Here is a 22,249-nt window from a genome sequence, read left to right as displayed (position 1 = left end):
GGTACAAGCACTATGTATCAGAGAGAAATTTCTCATGTTGCAATTCACTGAATGTATTTAAAATATGAAATACTCAAATGCTAGTTAAAATGGATTAACTTGATGGTATTACAAAAACTTGAAATGTAAAATGGAATACATTTAGAGTAAAATCTCACCATGCACAGAAAGGAGGAAGCAGTGTGGGCGCATGATGGATAGCATCAGTGAGCTCCAGGTTAGTCATGGTGACTCATACTTTTGGATTTCAGTGTGCTGAAGGATTTTATACCATAAAATAACAGGAAATATCCATTTACCATAATGAGTATTGTGAAGTGTGATGTTGGCATCCTTTGGCTTATAGAATGGTAGGAAAGCTTATTAAATAAAAATGTTTCATGCTGGCTCTGCTATTTGTAATGCTAACAAAAATGCATACTGATAGTTTGATCGTAGTTAATTCATAAGATCCAGGATTAATGTTATAAAAGGGTCACAAATTAGAGCCAAAAAATAAGAGAATCATTCATGGTCACTAATAAATTGCTCTAAAGGGCTTGGCTCCCCTCACAGGTAATGATGTCACAGGATGATGAAGGAATAGCTAAGCAGCCAGAGTGCCAGTGCTGGCCAACATCCTGGCCATTGCATCACTCTTGGCCTGGACCATAGCTAGTAAAAGGAAAATGCATTTTATTACTGGTTCACCCAGTAACACCTTTCTTAAAGATAGATTCAATCAACACTTGAACCTTTAAAACATGTAAGTACTAGATAAGATCGGGCATTGTGTCAAAGGTTTGTAGCTACATTCGTTGGAGGTGAAGGCAGGGGCACCGGGAGTTCAAAGGTTGTCTTGGTTTATAACAAGCATGAGGCTACCTGAGAACTCACCTTCAAAGTACACTAACAAATAAAAAGGCAGCAGAGAAGAAGGTAAGAGAATTAGAAAGTAGATTATGTTGTGCAACTACATCAGCAAACATATAAAAATATACAATATCAGACCCACAAAATTCCTAGGTTCTATTGTGCTTTAGGAGTTGAACCAATACTCTGGAATGGGTCTTCTCAAGCTTGTGACCTGTCCAAGTGAAATGCAAGCTCCCTATTTTGATAAAGATATTGCCATGAGTAGTTAGAAAAATGGAGGGAGTCGGTAGAGTGAGATTCAAAACCTGCGTGTTAGAAGAATAAACACTGACCACATTTGAAGCTAATGGGACTGGGGGTGCAGGCAGAGCCCTGACATCAGAAAATGTAACAGAGGGTCAGGGGAAAGGGAAAAATTCTCTATCCTGATAGGCTGGTGATTACACAACTGCCCAAACTCTTCCAACTCTGGATATTTAACGAGTGTGACTTATGGTATACAAATCATATCTTCTAAAAGAAATTAAAACATAACAGCTTTGGAAACTATCATTATGGGTACAGATGAATATAGGAACACAAAATCTGTGTTACTTGTCGAAAACTATATGTGAATATACAGTTAACTCAAAATAAAAGACTTGTAAACAACCCCAAAATATGTGCATTGGCAGTAATGACTCTTAACAAAATAAAAGTAATCATTGGAAAACATGATCCTCCTTGCCAGGTATCTGATGATTAATGCAAGTTCAATGCCATGCAGTCCTGACTTCTACTTGGAAATACTTAATTCAGCTTGAGAGCTAATGTCTAGTATCTAGTATTTTGAATTTGTTTTGCCTTGGATCAATCTTTAAATAGCTTGAGCACATTAATCATGTGCTGCTTTGGTCTTCTTTGGGAAGACACATCACAAGCCCTCTCAAAGTGTTCTCTATTGATGAAATATGCCATTATTTTTATGGTACATATCATATATTAAAGTCAAAAACTGAAATTGGCAATATAATGCAAAATATATCAGAGTTCCTCAGAAATATTATTAAAGGAGCCTCTCCAGGGCCCACATTCTAGCAATTACAAATTATAATGGAAAAAAAACAGGGAAAAATAAGTCCAGATTTAATTCATTTCAGGGAAAGCACAGTCTTTAGTATTAAGTTGACTGGATCTTCATTCTTAATTTCCATTGCTATGAAAGGTTAAAACATACTTTTAGCCATTGGCAGCAATAGACAGCAAACTGGGCTGTATCATGAATAATAAATCTTGTAGTATGTCAGTTTATCAGTGTGTTCTGCTTAAGTCTCCATAGTTCAAGAAATTGGATGGTTCACTTCTTTGAAGTCTCCCTGATACAAGACTATGGGTGGTACAAAGTGTGGTAAAAAACCAAAATCAAGGAATTACTTAAGTGTGGTAATTACTACCTGTACTCAACCAGATGTTATCACAGAAGACTAATATAGTAGTGAACACTTCCTGATGAAATAAAATAAAATAGATGAAAAAGCCATTTGAAAGGAATATCAAAACTATAAGCACTCTTCCCACTCCTGGACTTCGCTTTGCCTCTTGATGAACAATAGAAGGAAGTATGAGTGCTGTTCCTGCAAGCCAAACCCCTGAATTTATGCTTCTTCCTTCTCTCTCAAGTTCACCCCCTATCATTTCTGCCAAACACACTTTCCCAAAGAAACGAAAATTGCCATGAACTGGCAGGCTCTCAAGGCTTACACTTTCCCTGATTTTCCAAATTGCAGTAACTCACAAAAGCCACATTGATTGAAAACTACCCTTTTTGGTTAGCCTAACACTGCGAATGGCAGACATTCTTCCTAGTCCTTCTCCAGGTCTTTAAAAAGAGCATGGTGTCCCACAGGATAGAAATGCCTTAAATCACGACATTTTTAAAAAGTAGAACATGAAACATTTATGGTTGGATAGTTTCAAAACAACTTAATAGAGTATTGGTTTTTCCCCTTCAGTTGCATTTGGCAAACTCTTCTAAGAAAATTGCATTGGCAGCATTTTTTTAATTTAAAACCAAATTTGTGAATTATCAATTTGAACAAAAAGAAAAATTTACAGGTCTAATTTTTCATGCTTTCCAAAGATACCATCTAAATAAGAAGCATTGGAATATATTCTCAACCTAAATTATAGTTAATTAATTCACTGGACCTGAATCCAACAGGTACCACCTGACAAGTATGACAATCCCAATTTGACTTCCAAAACCAATCATGAATCTTGACTCACTTAATTTCTATTTTTAAAGAAGAGGTATGAAATCACCCAAAGAATCATAAGATATCAACCCCATCAGTGTGAGCAATTAGAAAGAATAAAATGAGAAGGGGCATAACGACAGGAGAATGAAGGGCAGGAGACTGGAACAGAAGGCATCATCCTACATCAGGCAGGGGAAGCTAAGCAGTGCCATGTTATCTGAAAGTGTGTGTCTCTACATTGTGAGAAAGAATATGCCAGGCTAAAGCTTAGCTTGTAGGTACCAACTAGACTCAGTTCAATGTACCCTGCTAAGTCCATCCAGAGCAATTTTTAAACTGGTTTGTTAGTGGACTAAGAAAAAGCAAAAAAATAAAAAATAAAAAAAATAAAGAAATCACTAATTGCAGTAAGTGGAGAAGTGGTTTCCAGGTATGACAACATGACAATAGGTAGAAAAATGTCAGTATGAATAAATGTTTAATTGCAAATGTAGAATCCAGTTGCCAAAGTGTGTGTGTGTGATGTTCACATTTGTGTTGATGACTCAATAAAGAGTAAATTCATCCATCTAATTCAATTAATTTTGGAAACAATATTGAAAGCAATAGAACTAAAATTATTTAAAAACAAAATAACCCTCTTGATGGGCAGTGATGTTGCACAAATTTAGTCCTAGCACTCAGAAGGTAGATGCAATGTAATCTCTTCAAGTTCAAGGCCAACCTGGTCTACAGACCTAATTCCAGGACAGCCAGGCTGACAAAAGGAAACCCTGTCTCGAAAAATAAAAAACCAGCAAAGCAAACAAACAAACAAAACAAAACAAAGAATCTTTATTGTTTAATTTGGTGGTCTATGCCTATAATACCAAGTAATCAAAAGGCTGAAGCAATATCATAAGTTCAAGTCCTGCCTGGGCTGCAAATCAAGATCATGATCAGTAAAAGCACTCTTTAAAGATTCAATCACAAAATAAACATTGGCAAACAAACAAATGATGTCAAGGAGACAGCAAAGGCTCAGAGCATGACTCAGTAAGAAAACACTTGTGTAGCTTGCACAAGCCTCTATTTTCTTCTCCAGTACATCCCCAAAGCACCAGACAACATGTGCATTTTAGAGTGTGTTCTGACCATCGAGGCTTCACACACTAATGATGCAGTTGAGAGCAATTTAGATAGGATTAAGTCTCTCAGAGGACAGAGAGGCACCCTGCCAAAACTTGGAAGATGATTTATTTAAAGACAAGATATTCCCAAATATTGCAAAATATATTGCACTGCAATACATACAAATATGCTTCCATATATACACAAAATAATAATAATAATAATAATAATAATAATAATAATAATAACGATGATGACATGGTAGTAGTAGTCTGTAGACATGAAAAGTGATGCAAACCTTGGTTTTAATCAAGCATGTTCACATCATAATCAAATAGTGTTTTTAATCTCTCGAATTAACAAAATGTTTAAGAATCCAATCTTGTAAATACCACTAGTAAATCTGACATTTGCATGAGATTTTTCCATAGCATTTGAGTCATATTAGTTAACATTAAATTTTCAAATATTGTAAACTATACCACAATTACACCTGTGTCATTTGTATTGCATGAACATGGTCTTGTAGATTAGTGGTTCTTCAATCAGTGTGTCTCATGGACTAACATAAGCCCAGGGAACATCTCTCTCTGCTAGACTTAAATCATAAATTTATAAACAAGTTCTCCAGGCCCATCTGAGTGTCCATATTCATGTTTGTTTGTGTTCACATGTGATATGCATGGAGGCCAGAAGGCTACCTTAGATGTTGTTCCTCAGGTTCTGTTCACTTCATTTGCAGACACCAACTTTCTTTTATCTTGGAATTCATCCAATATACTAAGCTAACTGGCCAGTGAGCCCTGGAAACCCACTGATCTCTGTCTCCCTAACACTGGGATAACAAGTGTACACCACTATACCCAGCTTTTCACATGAATATTATGGATGTCATGGTAACTTCTCAAGCTTATAATAGAGGCACTTCGACCCCCTCTCCTTTCTCTGGTGCAGGGTTGCAGATGTGCACCACACCCATGTGTTACAGGTTCTTTCAAGCAAATATTTTTCCAGAGCAAGAAATCAAAACGTTCACTGTTTAGTGTCAGTCTATTTAAATGTTATTTTAAATGTTATTTTCATTAATATACAATGCTGACAAATGAACAAAGAGAGAGAAAGGGGGTAAAAAGCCCGAGAGTTTTATTTCAGATGCAGTTTCTCTGGAAATAGTTTTAAACACCCAACTTTCAACTTTATCAATATCTACATTTCTCTGCGATAATATTTTAAGAAAAACTGGTATTTTAAGTTCTTATCCATTAACGTGTATTCTGAAGATATACCAAAATTAACTTTCTGTTCACTTATATTTACCCTTCCCATTTCCTTTTAGATTTCCTGGAGGAAGCAACACACCTAGGGTCCTTTGACGAAGCTAGTGGAGAAAAGAAGCATCTATAAGGACGCCTGTGCTGTTGCGGGACTCAGCATGTCTGTGGCATTGACATCTGTGAATGTGAGCATCCCACACACCTCAGAAGCAAGTCACTGTCAACACATTTAAGATCCTGTGGACAAACACCCTGCACATTTGAGAAAAGGCAAACCTGACTCTTTCTGACTGTGTAGACCCAAACTCAATGGTTTGTAAAGGTAACTGTGAAGACACCTTGGAAAGGGAGGTGAGAGGGTGCACAGTGACTCTCTCCAACCATGTGGAATTTGTCCCAGGAAGGCAATTGTTGAAATCATTCAAGGTACACTTAAGAAGAAACTGTAGATTCTAATTTTTGCTCTTGGTTTCAGAGTAAGATGGAAAATATTATTTAATAGTATTTCTTTTGTTATTATATTACATATCAAATCAATGTTGATATTTTTGGTATTCTTATTTTAGGATATCTCTTTAAATACACCATTTTTCTATAACACTCCATTTGCCATACTTTGCCATACCAAACAGATACTTTTTTCTTCGTGAGTCATATTCTTAACTGTGATGATAAATTTATCAGTAGTTAAGGGCATGATATATTTCTTTTCTAATGACAGACAGGTGACCTTACAGAACTTTAAATTATGACCTTGAAAAGACCAAGTGTGACACTTACATGCTATCTAGCTAGCACTATAGCTACAACCCAAATTTTTTCCTCCTTTTTAATATAGAGAATATTTTTAAATTATATTATAAAATAAACTAAATAAAATGTATGATAAATTCTGCCTATGCCATATTGAGGGTCTCATAGTTTTTCCTTGCTGTCTGAGGATTAAGCTTACTCAACCACTAAACACATTCTCAACCTTCAGAATATTGTGCTTTCTGGGTAGACTATCTTCTGAAAAATTCATTGATTAGAAGGTTATATAAAGTGCTGGTAAGGCATCAAATATAATGCTCTCCATTAAACTATAGAAGAAGTCATTTTAGAATATAAAAGCTTAGAATCTGGCCTGCTCCAAGAATTCAGCTACTATATTTTTTTAATAGTACAACAAACACCGGATTTAAAAGAAAATGCATTCAAACCTCTGGTGACCAATTACTACCTCCCACTGATGGTGATCTCATCCACTGCATAGTATCTGTGTCTCAGGTCAGCAGTGTGCTGGGCTGGATAGTACTACCTGTGAAGTATGACCTTACTTGAGTGGCTTTCATGCACTCTTGAAGCAGTGAGCTATTGTAGAAGTCATCGTACCAAGGATGCCGCTTCTGCCCAGGTGGCAGGAGGTCAAAGGTGACATTACCATGAGAAAATGAGGTAAAACTGTCAGGGAAAGAAAGTTTTTATTTTAAGAAGCTATTCATGGTTTTGATCAAACAGAAATCACAAGTTTGGGTTATTTCTACACAGTGTCAGGAAACTGGCAAAGTTCTTCAGTCTTAGGAAACATACATTCCATTTATTTCACATATAAATAAAGCAGGATCATCACAGAGAAGCTGACTAGAAGTTTCATGGGAACACAGATGCAGATGGATGGCTGAATAAGATGAGTACCATATTAGATAGCAATAGTGGATTGTAAATATGAATACTTCTGCCCTTTATGGGAACTGTAAGCAGTTTAAATTTCAACTGGGTTGGGGGGGGTGGGGAGTAACTCCCTAAAATCAGTGATGGAGAGAGATCTCTTCTAATATAGTCAGCTTCCTGGCCCACAGCTTAGGACAAAGACTGATTTATAAAAATTAATTGTTTTGAAAGTGTTCATACTCAGGCAACTGAAGGCACTTGACAGAATCAAGATTTTCCAAATCTCGGTTGTCTTTCATTCCCCCAAATTCTGCAGTTTTTAGCAAAATACTTCCAGTCCTCACAGGGAGAGCTGTCTGCCTTCTTACTATGGATCCTTATCACTGCAGGCTGTGGGCTGGAGAAGTGAATGATGATTCGAAATACCTGGCAATGGATATGTCCATTATTTTTGCCATGGATGGTTAAGAAGCAAAACACTGAGACTTCAGATTTGAATATAAATACTCCTTCTAATTATTGTGATGGACAACTTAAGGAACATCTAGGAACTTCAGACCTACAGGAAAAGCAATGTATTCTGTAGTTACATATTTCTTTCCATTCTCAATGATTTTGTAAATCACATTGATCCCATTGTGTTTATTCTAAAGTATGAACAAAGAAAACAACTCTCAGGAAGTACATAAGAATAAGCACCTGCCCTATAAATATATGTTCTTTTTAAAAGAAGGTTTAAATATTTCATAAATTTCATTTTAATATAAATCCCTAAACATGAAACATTGGATGTCAGTTTTAGCTATTATAATTTCGTTCATTACAACTCTGGTTTTTGCCATGCAGTGGATGTAGTGTACATCCATGTAAATATGTTCAAGAAGTTACTGCAGATGCTTGTAAGCATAGCCTTCTTGGAAATAACCATTATAGATCTAATAAAGCTAAGGATCTTAAAAAGAGATCACTCTATTTAAAGAGAAAGAGAGGAGGAAATTAACACTCTGAGAAACATGGAAGGGGATCTGCAAAAATGGGCAGGACCAGGAGTTACAGGTCCATGAATTAACAGACATCACTAGAAGCTGAAAGAGGCAAGCAAGACTCTTCCTCTGGAAGGAAGGCCGAGAGGTAGAGATACTAACACGTTTACTGAACATTTAGGGTCTTCCGGACTGCGAGACATTTCTTTTCTTCAAGGACATGAAGTCTCTAGAGCATGAACACCCACCCCACTGTCTCTGATTACCTGGTAATGCCCATTTTCCAAGTCTATGGAAATAAGCACTCCTTGACTGAGCTGTGTAAGGATTTAAAACACACAGGAAATCCATGAAGTAGCAATGTCACCATCGTTGATGAAGGACAGAGGATGGGCTTCAGGATTCAGCCATGATACTCGATGATGGTGCCTGCCTTCTGCACCACTGGGAATTCAGTACTGCTGCACAGAGGCAGCTGCATGGGCAATGGCAATGTGGATGGATGTGCAACTAAGAGAGATCTCCAGAAAAGAACTCCAGAATCTCTAGAGAAGATGGCAAGGACACACAACTTCCCAGTGACAGAACTCCTAAGAGCTGATATCACCCTTCTGGTGTTGTGACGACTGACCATTTAGCTTTAATAATTTTTCTAATGGAATATAAAATAAAACTCATTTTGGAAAAATGAGTACATATACTACCCTAAAGTTCTGTGATGATGAGAAGGTTGATTGTTAACTTCACAGAACCTGGGATTACCTGGGAGGCAAGGCTCCAAGCATGCCGGTGAAGGATTGTCTGCACTGACAGTATCCTCCAAGAATGTCTGTAAGGGATTATCTAGATATTACATCAATTGATGTGGGAAGACTCATCTTAATTGTGGTCAGGATGATGCTTTTTTGTAGATATCTTGGATTTTGTGAAATAAAGAAAACCAATCTCAGTTCTTGCAAGCAAGCATCCCTCCCTGTCTGCCTCTCCACAGTGGATATGATGTGGACAGTGGCTCAGTCTGTCTTCACTTTCCCACGTGGTGGATGATACCCTGAGCTATGAGCACAAACATACCCTTTAGGTTACTTTTGTGAGATCATTCTGTCATGTCAACAAGAAAGACACTAAGACAAATGTCCTTCGAAAATGATATGGTTTTTGTTTTAACTCTTAAAAAAATGTGGTGTGTGTGAGAGAGAGAGAGAAAGAGAGAGAGAGCTTGTATATCATGCACTTTTGACATCGGAGCCATCTCAATGACCATGAAGAGCTACAACAAGAATGGCTAGCCAAGCCAGTGGCACACACCTGTAATTCCAGCTTTTCTGAATGCTGTCATAAAGAATTTTAATTGAAGAGCTGCTTGAGCTGTAAAGAGAGTTCAAGGATAGCCTGATCAACTTACTGAGATCTTGTCTCCAAATACAAGGTAAAAAGAGGGTTGGAGGCATGGGAGTGATATAGCTCTTGCCTCTTGTCTGTAAGGCCCTGTGTTCAGTTCCTAGAACCAGTAAAGGAAAGAACAGAGGGACAAGAAGAGGAAGCAGCATGTGTAAGCCCTTGCTCTTTATCAAGGTATTTTACGTAATTTAATATCACTGTGCCTATGTGTGTTGCAGAAAGGAGTCGTATATCTAGATTTTAAACTGACTTATACTCTGAGTGAACAGCAATATATTGAAAATAATGAGATTTAAGATGACATCTCCAGTTCATCCAGGGGAAAGCATAAGAAAGCATGCATCATTGTATAGGCTTCTCATTTGGGTAAAGGGATTGAGGCCAAGGCCATTTGTCAATGATTTCCTGTGACTCATCTGTGAGAGTCTGGCTTCCTGAAATGTTTCAATGGCTTTAGACCATACACCGGCTGCCAACAGTCAGACAAGAATGCCAGGGGCAGGCATAGTTTTGAATTTTTCCATTAAGAATATGCCTGCTATGGAGCTGCCCAGGACATTCTCTTCCTAGCCTCCCCATCACCCTCTTCCAGACAGTCAACACTAATAACCCGCATCTGACTAGAAAAAAAACAGGCTTCCATTCTGCCCCAGTGAGGTGATGGTGCAGGTGGCAGGCTTTTTCTTTCACTAAGGGACATGAAGTAACTACTCGAAATCTCACTGATGGTTTCCAATTGACATCAGCTATTGAATGCATTCCAAAGTCAATAACTGGTACAAAATCTTTTCTCTGGCTGGGAAAAACTTCATTCCAAAGAAAGCTGTGACATTACTCTTCAGCATAGTATGCACAGGCAATGGAGATGTGAAAGATGGTGAGCAAGGGGCATCCCATTTCCTCCCTGTCCCATGGTATGGTTGGTGTCCTTGTCCAGGCACCCCCAATTCCTCAGACTGGGAAACAAGGAAGGTTAAGTTGATCATGTGTCTACCACAAGCTACAGGATCATTTGTTTGAGATGTTTCTCTAATATCTAAGAGTTAGTCCTCACATGAAAAGATTTAACACACTAATCTACATCTCCCTTGGAGAAAGATTTTATAAAAAAAGGAAATTTTTTCCCTTGAAAAGAGTAAACGGGGAGCAGGGAAATATCTCAGCAGCTATCCTGCAGCAATAGCCTGATAATCTGAGTTCAGATGGCCAGATCGCATGAGAAGGTCAGACTTGGTAGGGCACATTTGTGATCCCAGCCCTCACACTCAGATAGAAGACACAGACGGATTCCTAGAAGAAGTAGGCCAACTAGCCTGAGCTATGCTGAATAATGACTGAAATGAGAGCCTCTGTCTCCAAATGAGGTAAAAGTCAAGAATGGACAGCGGAGGTTGTCTGACTTCTGCATGCAAACCTCCTCATACCAGCTCTCTCTCTCTCTCTCTCTCTCTCTCTCTCTCTCTCTCTCTCTCCCACCCTCCCTCCCTCCACAAAACTAAATACTTAAGAAGTAAATAAGGACAACTATTCCATATACACACACTGTCTTGGGTAGGGTTACTATTGCTGTGATAAAACACTGTAACCAAAGCAACCTGGAAAGAAAAGGATGGTTCTGCTTACCCTTCCACACCATTGTTCATCATTGAAGGAGGTCAGGATAAGAACATAAATGGAATAAACCTGAAGGCAGGAGCTGACCCAGAGTCCACGGATGGATGCTGCCATGGCTTGCTCAGTCTGCTTTGTTATAAAACCCAGGACCACCTGTGTTGCTGGTTACCCTGCTCAGACACCATTTGGAGGAGTCGGTGAGAGGAGGAAGCACCAACTACTCAGGCACTGAGTCAGTGAGTAGCAGAGCGTACTGCAGACTTGTTTATTCAGGAAGTTATGCCTGCCTTTATACCCTCTCCCAAGATCCCATTGGCTCAGGTGGCTGACTGTGAATTGTCCTTTTGTCTCTGGTCAGGTATCTCTGGGCATTGAGTCAGGCTTGGCAGTCTGGATCAGGGAAGAAGTGCCTGCTATGCATGTGCATGCTCCTGCTCTTGCAGGCTGGCCTGGGTACTGGGGGCAGGGCGATTGCTGCTGGGATAGGCTGGCCAAAGTTTCTCCTACACACCTGCTCAGGGATGGCACTACCCACAATGGGTCAGGCTGTCCCCATGGACAATCAGTCACTAATTAAGCAAATGCCCTACAGGCTTGCCTACAAGCAGATCGTATGGAATTAGTGTCTTTGGAGGGTCCCTCCTCTCCATTGACTAGCTTCTGGCAAACTGACAGAAAAAAAAACTCAAAAAATTGACCCCTTGTCAGACTGGCACACAAAGTATCACTATTAAGTCACAACTTTTCCTTTCTTATTACTCCTCAATATTAAAACATAAATAACTATAAAATTCCCTCAGTCTTTACCAATTTAAATGCATGAAAATTCAGTGTTTAAAATATCCATTCTCTTTAAAAACCCAAAGTCTCTTTTCAAAGTTCAAATTTTTTTCAACTGTGGACTCCTATAAAAATCAAAATTAAGTTAAAATCTTTTTTACTTCAACAAGGAAAAGCCCGGGCATAGTCATAATCTGAATAAAGAAAACCATACTCCAACAGAGAAACAACTCAATGTCCAATATCTGGGTCTCACTCATGATCTCTGGGCTCCTCCAAAACATGTGGGTCACTTCTCTGGCTCTGCCCTCTGCAGCACATGCTGCTATCTCCTAGGCTCAGACTGGATCCACTCCATACATGTTGTTGTCTGTGGATGACTGGCATCCCAGAAATGTTGGGGTCTCTTGCTACAACTGGGCTACACTTTCACCAATAGCCTCTCTAGGGTTCTCTTCAGAAACTGCAACCCTTCCACACAATGTCAAGACTCAGCTACTCTTCACCACCTCTTCCTGCCTTCATAATCAGCACTACCTGGGTGACTCTGTTACTACCAAGTTCTGAAAGAAAAAAAAAAAAAAAGAAAGGAAGGAAGGATGAAAGGAAGGAAGGAAGAAAGGAAAAAAGGGAAAGAAAGAAAACAGATCTGTATTTGTTAGGGTTCTCTACATGAACAGACCTTATAGAATAACCTGTGGGTTGTATGTGAGTGTGTGTGTGTGTGTGTGTGTGTGTGTGTGTGTGTGTGTGTGTGTGTGTGTGTGTGTTTCAGCTAGTCCAACAATGGCTGTCTACTAATGGAAGGTTCATGAATTCCATAGTTGTTTAGTTGCTCACTCCACTGGATGTCTCAGCTGGTCTTCAGTATATTCTCGAATCCCAAAGAAACAGGCTCTAATGCCAGTGAAGGAATGAGCTTGCTAATGAAAGGAAGGGCAAGCAGGTAAAGGGAGAATAAACTTTCTTCTTCCATACCCTTATCTAGGCTTCCAAGAGAAGGTGTGGCCCAGACTGAAGATGAATCTTCCCATCTCAAAAGACCTGGATTAAAGGTCTAGCTTCCCATCTCAAAGATACAAATTAGAAGTGGAACTTCCTACTTCAAATGATTTAATTAAGAAAAAGATCCCTCATAGGTGTAGCCACACATTTGAGTTTTAGTAAACTCCAGATGTAGTCAAGAAGCTAGCGACCAAGAATGACCATCAAGTGCATACTATCTCCACTAGATTCTAAGCTGGGATTCTTCAGATGTATCTCCAGAGGAAACTAGAAACTCATGGGCACAAGATGGGAACCAATTTGTCTGTAGAAAACCCTAAGACAGACTTTTGTTCCACTCTCTAATGAGGGAATGCTTGGTGAGTGTTCCTCATAGACAAAAAAAAAAAAAAAAAAAAAATCCGTACTTCAAATATTCTATCATTCTTATGTCCTTGTCCCTTCAAACTTTCTCATGTAACAAAATAACAAGTTGTTTTATTGTTTCACTTTCTCTGACACTAGTGATTTCTAAAAGCAAATCTGAAAGGCACAAGTATCAGTTTTTAAGTATTAGCATCTACCTGATATAGAATTTTTAAACAAACACATTAAAATCTATGTTGTGTTAACAATATGCATTTTCCAGGAGAAAATCATTTGTAAATATTTTTGATCACCCCATATTCTAAGGAGTTTCTGACAAAAAATATTAGTGAATAAGTATAAATTATGACAAAGTAAATATGGTCAAATATAAACTAGGTAATGTTTGCCGATTGCTATAAAGATGAAAAATATTATAGTCTCTGTGGTCATTTAAATGAATTGTCCTTATCGTTCTATATTCCAAGTGTTAGAATAAACATCTGCTTACAGGTTTGTAAGTGACACATAGTAAAGTCGAAAATCTTGCATTCTTCCAACAAAATGCTCTACACCTGCAAAACATGCATAGATAAGAAACTCCAGACCCCAAGCAAGCTTGCAAAGTGTTCTTCTGATATTCTTTTAAAAACTCTAAAGTTTTAAATTATGTTCTCATTGTGTTTGCTTTCTAATTCTGCATGATTCATAGTAATTGTATTTATCTCCACAGCCATAGCAAGACTATGAATTCTAAGTGAGTCCTTTAGCAGATTACTTCCAGACCCAATTCATAGCTGTACTTCCTTGAGTTCCTCTATCATTTACAAATCTATAAGTCTATTATTTCATCAGCCCTAAACTTGTTTGTCACCTACCTTCAATAACAAGTTTCAGAATGTTTGATCTACCGGGGGAAAACTTCCTGTTCTCATTTACTATGCATTCTGACTCAAACTCCAGAATCTTGATTCTAACATATACAAAATGCTCAACCAGAAAACCCCAAAACCAAAACAATGCAGATGGATGTAAGTTTTGTAGCTCATGGATATTGAGTCACCCACATATTACAGCAGAGTGAAACTCAATCTCAAAACATTGTCATCCACTAAGAATTCTTCTGAGCTGATCAGGTTTAAGGACCACAATGCCATCACAGATAATGTTCTTCCTTAGGTAAGCATCAACCTTAAGTGACACTGTATTATTTGTTTATTTACCAAACATTTATGAAGGCAGGTAAGCTCAAGAGATTTGGAACTACAAGGAAGGGAAAGGCAAGAAAGGACGAAAGGACATGTATCAACAGCTCAGGTCAAAATGCCTGCCATGTTTGATCCTCAGAAGCCATGTTAAAAGTTTCTTGTTTTTTGTTTGCTTGTTTTGTGTGTGTGTGTTGTTTTTTGTTTGTTTGGTTGGGTTTGTTTTGTTTTTGGTTCTTTTGTGTTGTTCTGTGGAAGATATTTGGAGAAAACTGGTCAGACAAAACTTGTTAGGTGAATAAAATATAGACAGCAGAGGCTGAAGCAATGGCACAGAAGTGGCTATGTTTTCAGAGGACCTGGGTACAATTCCCAGTACCCACATAGCAGCTCACAACCACCTATTACTCTAGTTCCAGGCAGTCTGATGCCCTTTTCTGGTTTCTGTGGATACCAGGAATGCACACAGATCATAGACGTACATGTAGACAACAGAATTAAAATCCAGAATGTACCCTTGTATCTACCCAAGAAAATCAAGAGAGATCACAAGGTCAGGGGTGTTCTGAGAGAAGGCGAAAAGTCATAAGAGTCTATGCCTGAGTATATGTATCTACCTACATTTGAGACACACAGTCATGTTGTTTATTTGAAGAGAGAGCTCAGAGGGAGGTCTACTTCTTGTTCAGCATGCACAAGTCCTGGTGTTCAATCCCCAGCACCACCAGAAATAAAAATAAACAAACTACACTGTTTGCATTCAGTGTTAATATTTAAATGATGCATATTTGAAAAAATGGTTGAGGATACTTTATATATGAATATTTGTTCAGGAAGATCATTATTTCTAATTGATAAACTGAGATTAATGTTTTTTTTTAAGTTGCTTTTGGCCATGATCATTATCACAGCCACAAGAAAGTAAAAGATATGTTATGAGGAAAAGTATTCATGATTTAGAGGTAAAAGTAAAATGGAAGGGATGCGTGGGAATGCCTCTAAGTCATGTCTGCTTATGTGATTTTGTCTGGGAAGAGAAGTGAGCTGAGACTGTCACATCTTATTGTATTGATTTTCCTTGAAAGAGGTCACACTGCCTACCTAAAACAAGCAACGCTAGATTTATCTCCTATCTGTCATTTTACCTATCCGTACCCACCCCACGATTCTTCTTTGGATATCCTTCATACTCCATACTACAATGCCAAGGATTAAATTTTGAATACTCTTCAACTTTTTTAATACTCAATCCTAAGACTTTATATTTGATATTGCCTTTATTTTAAGAATACCTTCCTTACCCAGTTTTTGTCTCAGCTTTGAAATATGTACTTTGGAAAATATTCTGAGACCACAATACCACAAATTTCCTGCAACACTTTGATGTGTTCCTTTCATTCTGTTACAGGTACCTACTTACTACTCTATCTATCATATGAAACAAAATGCATTAAATACACTTCCCCAGTAAGATAAAGTATTATTTGCTCATATTCATTGGTCTATCCACAACTCATAGTTGTATTCCTGTCAGCTGGTAAATTATTCAATTATACTCAATAATGAAGGAAATTAGAGGGATGCAAGAAGTGAGTGAGATGGTTTTGAAGTTAACAAGGAGAAGGATGAAGATGTGCATTGGTTTCCATGGGAATAGGCAGGAAGGATGACTGGAAATTATGCCCTTTCATGTTGTATTTTCATGGTCATTGTATACTGGCACAGTTATGCAAGATGGGTGATATAAAAAATATTTGCACATCCCAATATCTTAAAGTGTCAAGTGATTGGTGATACCTAGCACTGACTGTTTTCAGACTACAAACAAAACAAAGGAAATATAAGGTGAAGGCTCCTGCACAAAGAGGGGGAAGAGATCGGTCTGTGTGGTTGGGATCACAGGGAAGTGAATCAAAGAACAAATGATAAACCAAGGGAATGAAAAAAGTCCAAGGATTGACTGTGTCTTTGGGGCCAATCAAGCTGTATGGAAGTGAAGACACAAGATATCTTAAATAATGATCAAATTTACTGAAGTCTTTTCTAGACACACAGAAAACGTCCCCAGTGTTCCTTCCTCTGGGAAGTTTGCTGACTGATGTTACCACAGTACAGGTTTCATATCCAAAGCCTGTTTGTCCATCAGGAAAGGCTTTATTCTGGGCACAATGTGTCCCAACAAAGTTGTAACACCTCACATTTGAGAATGCCACTTTACTTGCACAGAGTGCCTTTGCAGATGGGATCAAGTGAGGCACTCATTAAAGAAGGCCCATGCCGAGGGACAAGGTAAGGAAACAGTCCAGACACACAGGGCCAAAAGCATGTGAGCAAAACACAGACAATGCAGTGCTGAAACCATAGCAAACACAATGGGAAGACAAAGAAGTCTTTGGTCTTGGTTTTCAAATCGAACAGAGTCCTGTATAAAGTTGCCATTGTTCTTGTAGGGTCCAGAACTCAAAGAAAATACATTTCTATTGTATAGGCCACCCCACACTGTTCACTCAGCCACATTAAATTTACAAAATCATACAAGTTAGCAAAGAGAACTGATACCAACCGATGTAGCATGTTTTCCATGTGACTCAACATCTCTGTGTACAATGTTCATGTAGGAGTTAAGAGGGAAATGTTTCACATAAAGCAACCAGACCAGAACAAACAGCGGATGTAGTAGGTTGAATGGAAAATGTCCCCCATAGGCTCCAAATATTTGAATATTTGGTCCCAAGTCTTTGATACTATTTGAGGACATAATGGAAGCTTTAGGAGGTGGAGGTTGCTAGAGGAGGTATGTCACTGGGGCTGGACTTTGAGGCATTACAGCCTGATCCCATGTCCTGTTCTTACTCTTTGCTTCATGTTTGCAGCTGAGATATGATCTCTCAGCTTCTTGTTCCTTCCACTGGAACCATGTCTCCCAGATGTGATGGACTCTTATCCCTCTGAAGGCACAAGTCAACATAAGCAGTTGCTTATGAATTAGTTGTGATCATGTTGCTTTATCACAGCAACATATACAGTGAATAAACCTTTGTGACACTGGAAAGGTGTGCTATCACTGAAATACAAAACCAATTTCAGAATTTGGATCTTGTCAGAGTCTTCACTGTGGATTTTGAATATCAGGTTTATTCTGTTTACTTTAATCTATTATTATTCATCTACAAATATTTATTGGAATCTATTGTGTACCAGTCACTCTTATTACCAGCCAAAGATGCATCAGTCAACCAGAGATTACACCACTCAAAATACACACTTTCTTTTATGGAGCTTGTGTTAAAAATAGATACATAGATATGGTAAACATGTACCATATATAAACATAAGTGCTATTGATAATAGAAAATTTAGAGTAGGAATGAGAGCAGGGGTAATTATTATTGGGGTGGTATGTTGAAAGGAGACCTCATAAAGAATTCAGCCCTAGTGGGGAGAGAGGTTGATTGGTCTGGACAACTAGTAGTAAGATGTTCCAGGAGGGCAACCTAAGGAGAAAAAGGCACCTAAAGCATATGCTTAGCATGTCAGAAGAACTACAAGGAGCCAGATCATTATGTCTCCGAGTCAGGGAGGGAGAGGCATTCAGAAGGTTGAGTAGACTAGTTACCAGCTGGCAAGCTAGAGCTATGAATTGTTGGAAGGTTTATAGCATGTTATAAGGATCTGAGTTTTATTCTGAATGAAATGAGAGGCCTCCATAGGGTTGGGAGTGGACGAATGACAGGATCTCAGGTTCATTCAAAAGTGTGGAGATTTAGAACTCAGGGGAACATGTTCAGTAGCGGCAAGGACAGAGGGAGCTACCATAGTCCTCCAAGAGAAAAAAAGATGGCACTCAGAGAGGGTGTTAGGAATAGAGGCCTTCCCAGCAAGGTTGATAAATTAGAATCCACTTCCTATATCTTAATAATAGTTAAAGGCAAGCTCTGCTGCAGAGGGACAATGAAATCCATTTTATCATCTATAAAATAAAAGGGCTGGGTTTTATAACCTTTAAAAATCATTTGAGTTTTACACTTTGGAGTCTGTGATAGGACAGTCATCTCCACTGCCTCAGAATTCATAGTAGGGCATTTTGTGAAAGAATTAGAGAAAGTTTTGCAAAAGCCCAAAGTGAACATGCATTAGCCATCCTAAGAGGAGGAGTTACGACTGTAAGAGGGAGGTCATGCAGGATTTCAAGGACACACGCTCCGGAATAGACTTTAATAATCCCTCTGCCAGTTGCCAATTTTTAACAGATATTTGTAGGGGAAAACATGTCGTAAAGAGCTCTCTCTAAAAAACATCCATATGGGAAAGATAGGTCGAAATTATATAAATGGATCAAGGGCAGAGATATGACTCACACAAGAAAGACCTCGGAGCTGTTCGGTGAGGAAACGAAGACAGGCTGGAGATCTGCCTTATGAGTGAGAACTTGGAGCAAATAATCACACAAGTCAGGGTGAAAGCAGCCTCAGGGCTGAGGAGCTGGCTCAGTGGACACAGCACTGGAGGGTCTGTACCCACCTAACAATGCTATGTGTGGCTACAAGTACCTGGAACCCAGCACTGGAAGGGGCAGAGATGGGCTTGCTGACTGTGGGCCTAGATCAAGCTTCAGGGAGAGACCCTGCCTTAAGGGGGGAGTGGTAGGGCAAGGTGTCTGATGTCCTCCAGGGGGCTCTGCATATTAGTCACCTGCAACACTACACAAGCATATGGAAGCAAATGCTCACATATCCACATATGAAGATATTTGCAATGAATAATGAGCACAGAGCACCAATCTTAAAAGAGACAGTACAACGCCTCTATTTCTTAGGTAGCATAATTTCTTATTTTGGAAAAATCCCAGGGAACATACACTAAAGCTACTAAATCTAGTATAAAAGTTAGCATACCAGTTCAATATATAAAAGTTTATCTTTTCAAACATCCATCTATGCCATTTGGAAATGCTTACTCCATTTTAATGGCAAATAAAACATGTGATACTATTTATCAGTCTAATATGACAGTGGTTATGAGTAAAAATCATGACATGGATGAAAAAGTACCAAGATGTCACCTGGCATGGCAGAATGTGGTGGATTGAATAAGGATACACCCCATAGGTTCATATATGTGAATGCTTTATCATCATGGAGTGGCACTACTTGAGAAGGATTAGGAGGTGTGGTCTTGTTGGAGAAAGTGTATCTCTGTGGAGTAGGCTTTGAGGTTTCAAAAGCCCATGAAAGGCTCTCTCTTGTGTTGCTGCCTACAGATTCATATGTAGAACTCTCAGCTACTTCTCCAGCACCATGTCTGCCTGAGTGCTGCCATGTTTCTCTCCATGATGACAATGACTAAACCTCTGTACCCTATAAGCCAGCTCTGATGACCTGCTTTCTCTTATAAGAGTTGCCATGATCATTGTGTTTCTTCACAACAATAGAACACTGATGAGTAACAGTGAAAATACTCTCTGCCCCTAGAGCGGCACTTACACTGTACTACCAAAACAGTGCTTTCAGAATTTGGGAAAATAAACCAGATTTTGAGTGACATTTGGAGGCTATGTTTTTGAATATATGAATACTTGCAGCAAAAATATTAAGTTCTGTCACAATTTGATCTCCCCTACATTCGTTCTTTTCTCTGAACTTACAGCCTTGTAGGAAGTAGCAATAAAATGTCTACAATCTAAAACCAGCATCTAGGGAGCCACCGGAAGGATCAGACAGGATTGGAGCCTTCCGTAGCTTTCTCAGAAAACTGTCATAATTCAACGAGCCTGGAAATACCCAAAGAGTCCCTACTTTGTGATCTGGATGGACACTTTGTCCTCCTAGTAAGGGGATTCCTTTTCAGAGGCTATTGGTTTAAAATAGTGAGTAGCAACGGCTTCAGTTTGCAGTGTCCAGGCAGCTTTAATGGTGAGAAAAACCAGAACCATAGAAATACTCTAGAGAATGCTATGTTCACAGGGAGCTTTAAATCTTTGATATTTGTTAAGGGGTCCTTGAAATATCCTAAGTTTGACAAGTTGAACAAAGGAAAATATTCAAATTATGAAAGTTAGAAATAAAAGATGAGATATTACTACTGACACAATAGATATGAATTTTTAAAGCCTATAAATAAATCTATGACTGAAGCTAGATACTCCTGATAAAATAGACAAATTCCTAGAAAGATGTCAAGTATTAAACCCAGGTCAGCAGGGACAGAGAATATGAGTAGGTGTAGGAGGAAAGGTACAAGTGTAAAATTAAAATTCTCACAAAGAAAACCCTCAGACTCAAGCCTTCCTTAGAAAATCCTACTGAACACTGCAATTTACTTCAAGCAATTTAAGAGAAACACTCTTCAAATTTATTTGTGAAGCCAGTGTGGCTCTATTTCCCTATTCAGAAAAGGGAATTATAGGCTCTGTAGAATTGAAAATGTCCCAAAAAGATTCTAATATGCCAAATTTGTCTGATAAGCTGAATATACATCATGAGAAAATGTGGACATATTTTAAGGACTAAAAGTTGGTTTAGTACATGAAACCAAATTATACATGAAATTGACCCAACAATGGGTAGAAGTGACATGATCCAGTCCATAGAATCATTGTCCATAACATATCTTTACATATGCAAAAAAGAACAAAACAAACACCCATCAAGAATGGTGCCAGAAAAGATACTGTTTACAAAGGCACTGTAGTGTTAAGGCTTTAAGACCAGTGTAGATACACAAAACATATGGATAGCTTTTATGCAGAAACTTACCAAAGAACACCAAAGAAGACCTAAATGGGGCAGGAGGATGGGGGAATGGTTAAGAGGTTAAGAGCATGGGCTGATTTTACAGGGAGCCCAGATCTGTCCTCAGCATTCATGTTGGGTTGCTCCCAACAGTCTGTAATTGCAGATGCAGGAGATCCAACTCTTATTCAATTGGCACTACACATGCAAACACACACACACACACACACACACACACACACACACACACAGAGAGAGAGAGAGAGAGAGAGAGAGAGAGAGAGAGAGAGGATAGAGTAAAATAAAAAAATAAACATACTTTAAAAAGGATATCCAAATAAAATCATGTACTATCATGATCAGGTATGTAGATATCCAAGATAATAGCAATATAAGTCCTTCATATACTTATATAATTTTAATTAAATTCTAATGAAATTACCATTAGGTAATTATCAAGAAATGGAATCATGGAGTGTATCTGGGGATAAATACCTAATAATTATTGTTTAAAGACTGGGAAGAAAGAGCAGAACAAAACACACCCTGAAACATTGACACACAATCAAATGTACGCACCACTTTTTGACAAGAAGTTGATTAATTTGACCTCTGAAACAAACAGGAAGTACACAGTCATAAAACTAGAGTGGCAGATCAAGGTGACTTTATAATCAGGAAGAAATTCATGGATATTCAACAAAAATCAAAGGGACAAATATGTACCAATATAATCACTTAAAATTCAATCTCTATATCACACGTAGCACAGAAATCAACTTCATGAAAAATAAACCAATACTTGATATGATATGCACGATGCCAGTATATGAAAGAGTTTCTAAAGCAAGATATAGGTAAATAAAGGGCAGCAGGCCCAGGGAGAGCAAGATGGCAGAGCAGAGGTAGCCAGGAATTTTCAGACACAAAAGCACTTCTTGGTTATGACTGGGAAATCACAAAACTGAACTGAGATGTAGACAGAACCAGAGATGCTGCTCTTAGAAAAGGATGCAGGAAAAATGCATTAGTCAAGAATGAGGGGTGGCTCAGCCT

General features: G+C 38.5%; 1 protein-coding gene across 1 annotated transcript in view; it reads right to left on the bottom strand.

Annotated features, from left to right (window-relative positions):
• Ush2a (usherin) overlaps positions 1 to 22,249 on the bottom strand; it is a 213,811-nt gene that overhangs the window by 96,024 nt on the left and 95,538 nt on the right. The window contains 8 exon segments of the mRNA XM_051185778.1: positions 5,611 to 5,653; positions 6,699 to 6,774; positions 6,777 to 6,919; positions 7,370 to 7,431; positions 7,433 to 7,555; positions 8,379 to 8,586; positions 8,588 to 8,655; positions 13,759 to 13,832. Of these exon segments, the coding sequence (XP_051041735.1) occupies positions 5,611 to 5,653; positions 6,699 to 6,774; positions 6,777 to 6,919; positions 7,370 to 7,431; positions 7,433 to 7,555; positions 8,379 to 8,586; positions 8,588 to 8,655; positions 13,759 to 13,832 (797 nt within the window).

Source organism: Phodopus roborovskii, unplaced genomic scaffold (assembly GCF_943737965.1).
Source record: "Phodopus roborovskii unplaced genomic scaffold, PHOROB, whole genome shotgun sequence".
Classification (NCBI taxonomy): domain Eukaryota; kingdom Metazoa; phylum Chordata; class Mammalia; order Rodentia; family Cricetidae; genus Phodopus; species Phodopus roborovskii.
The sequence above is the reverse complement of the archived record's forward strand: the minus strand, read 5'-3'. Positions and strand labels throughout refer to the sequence as shown.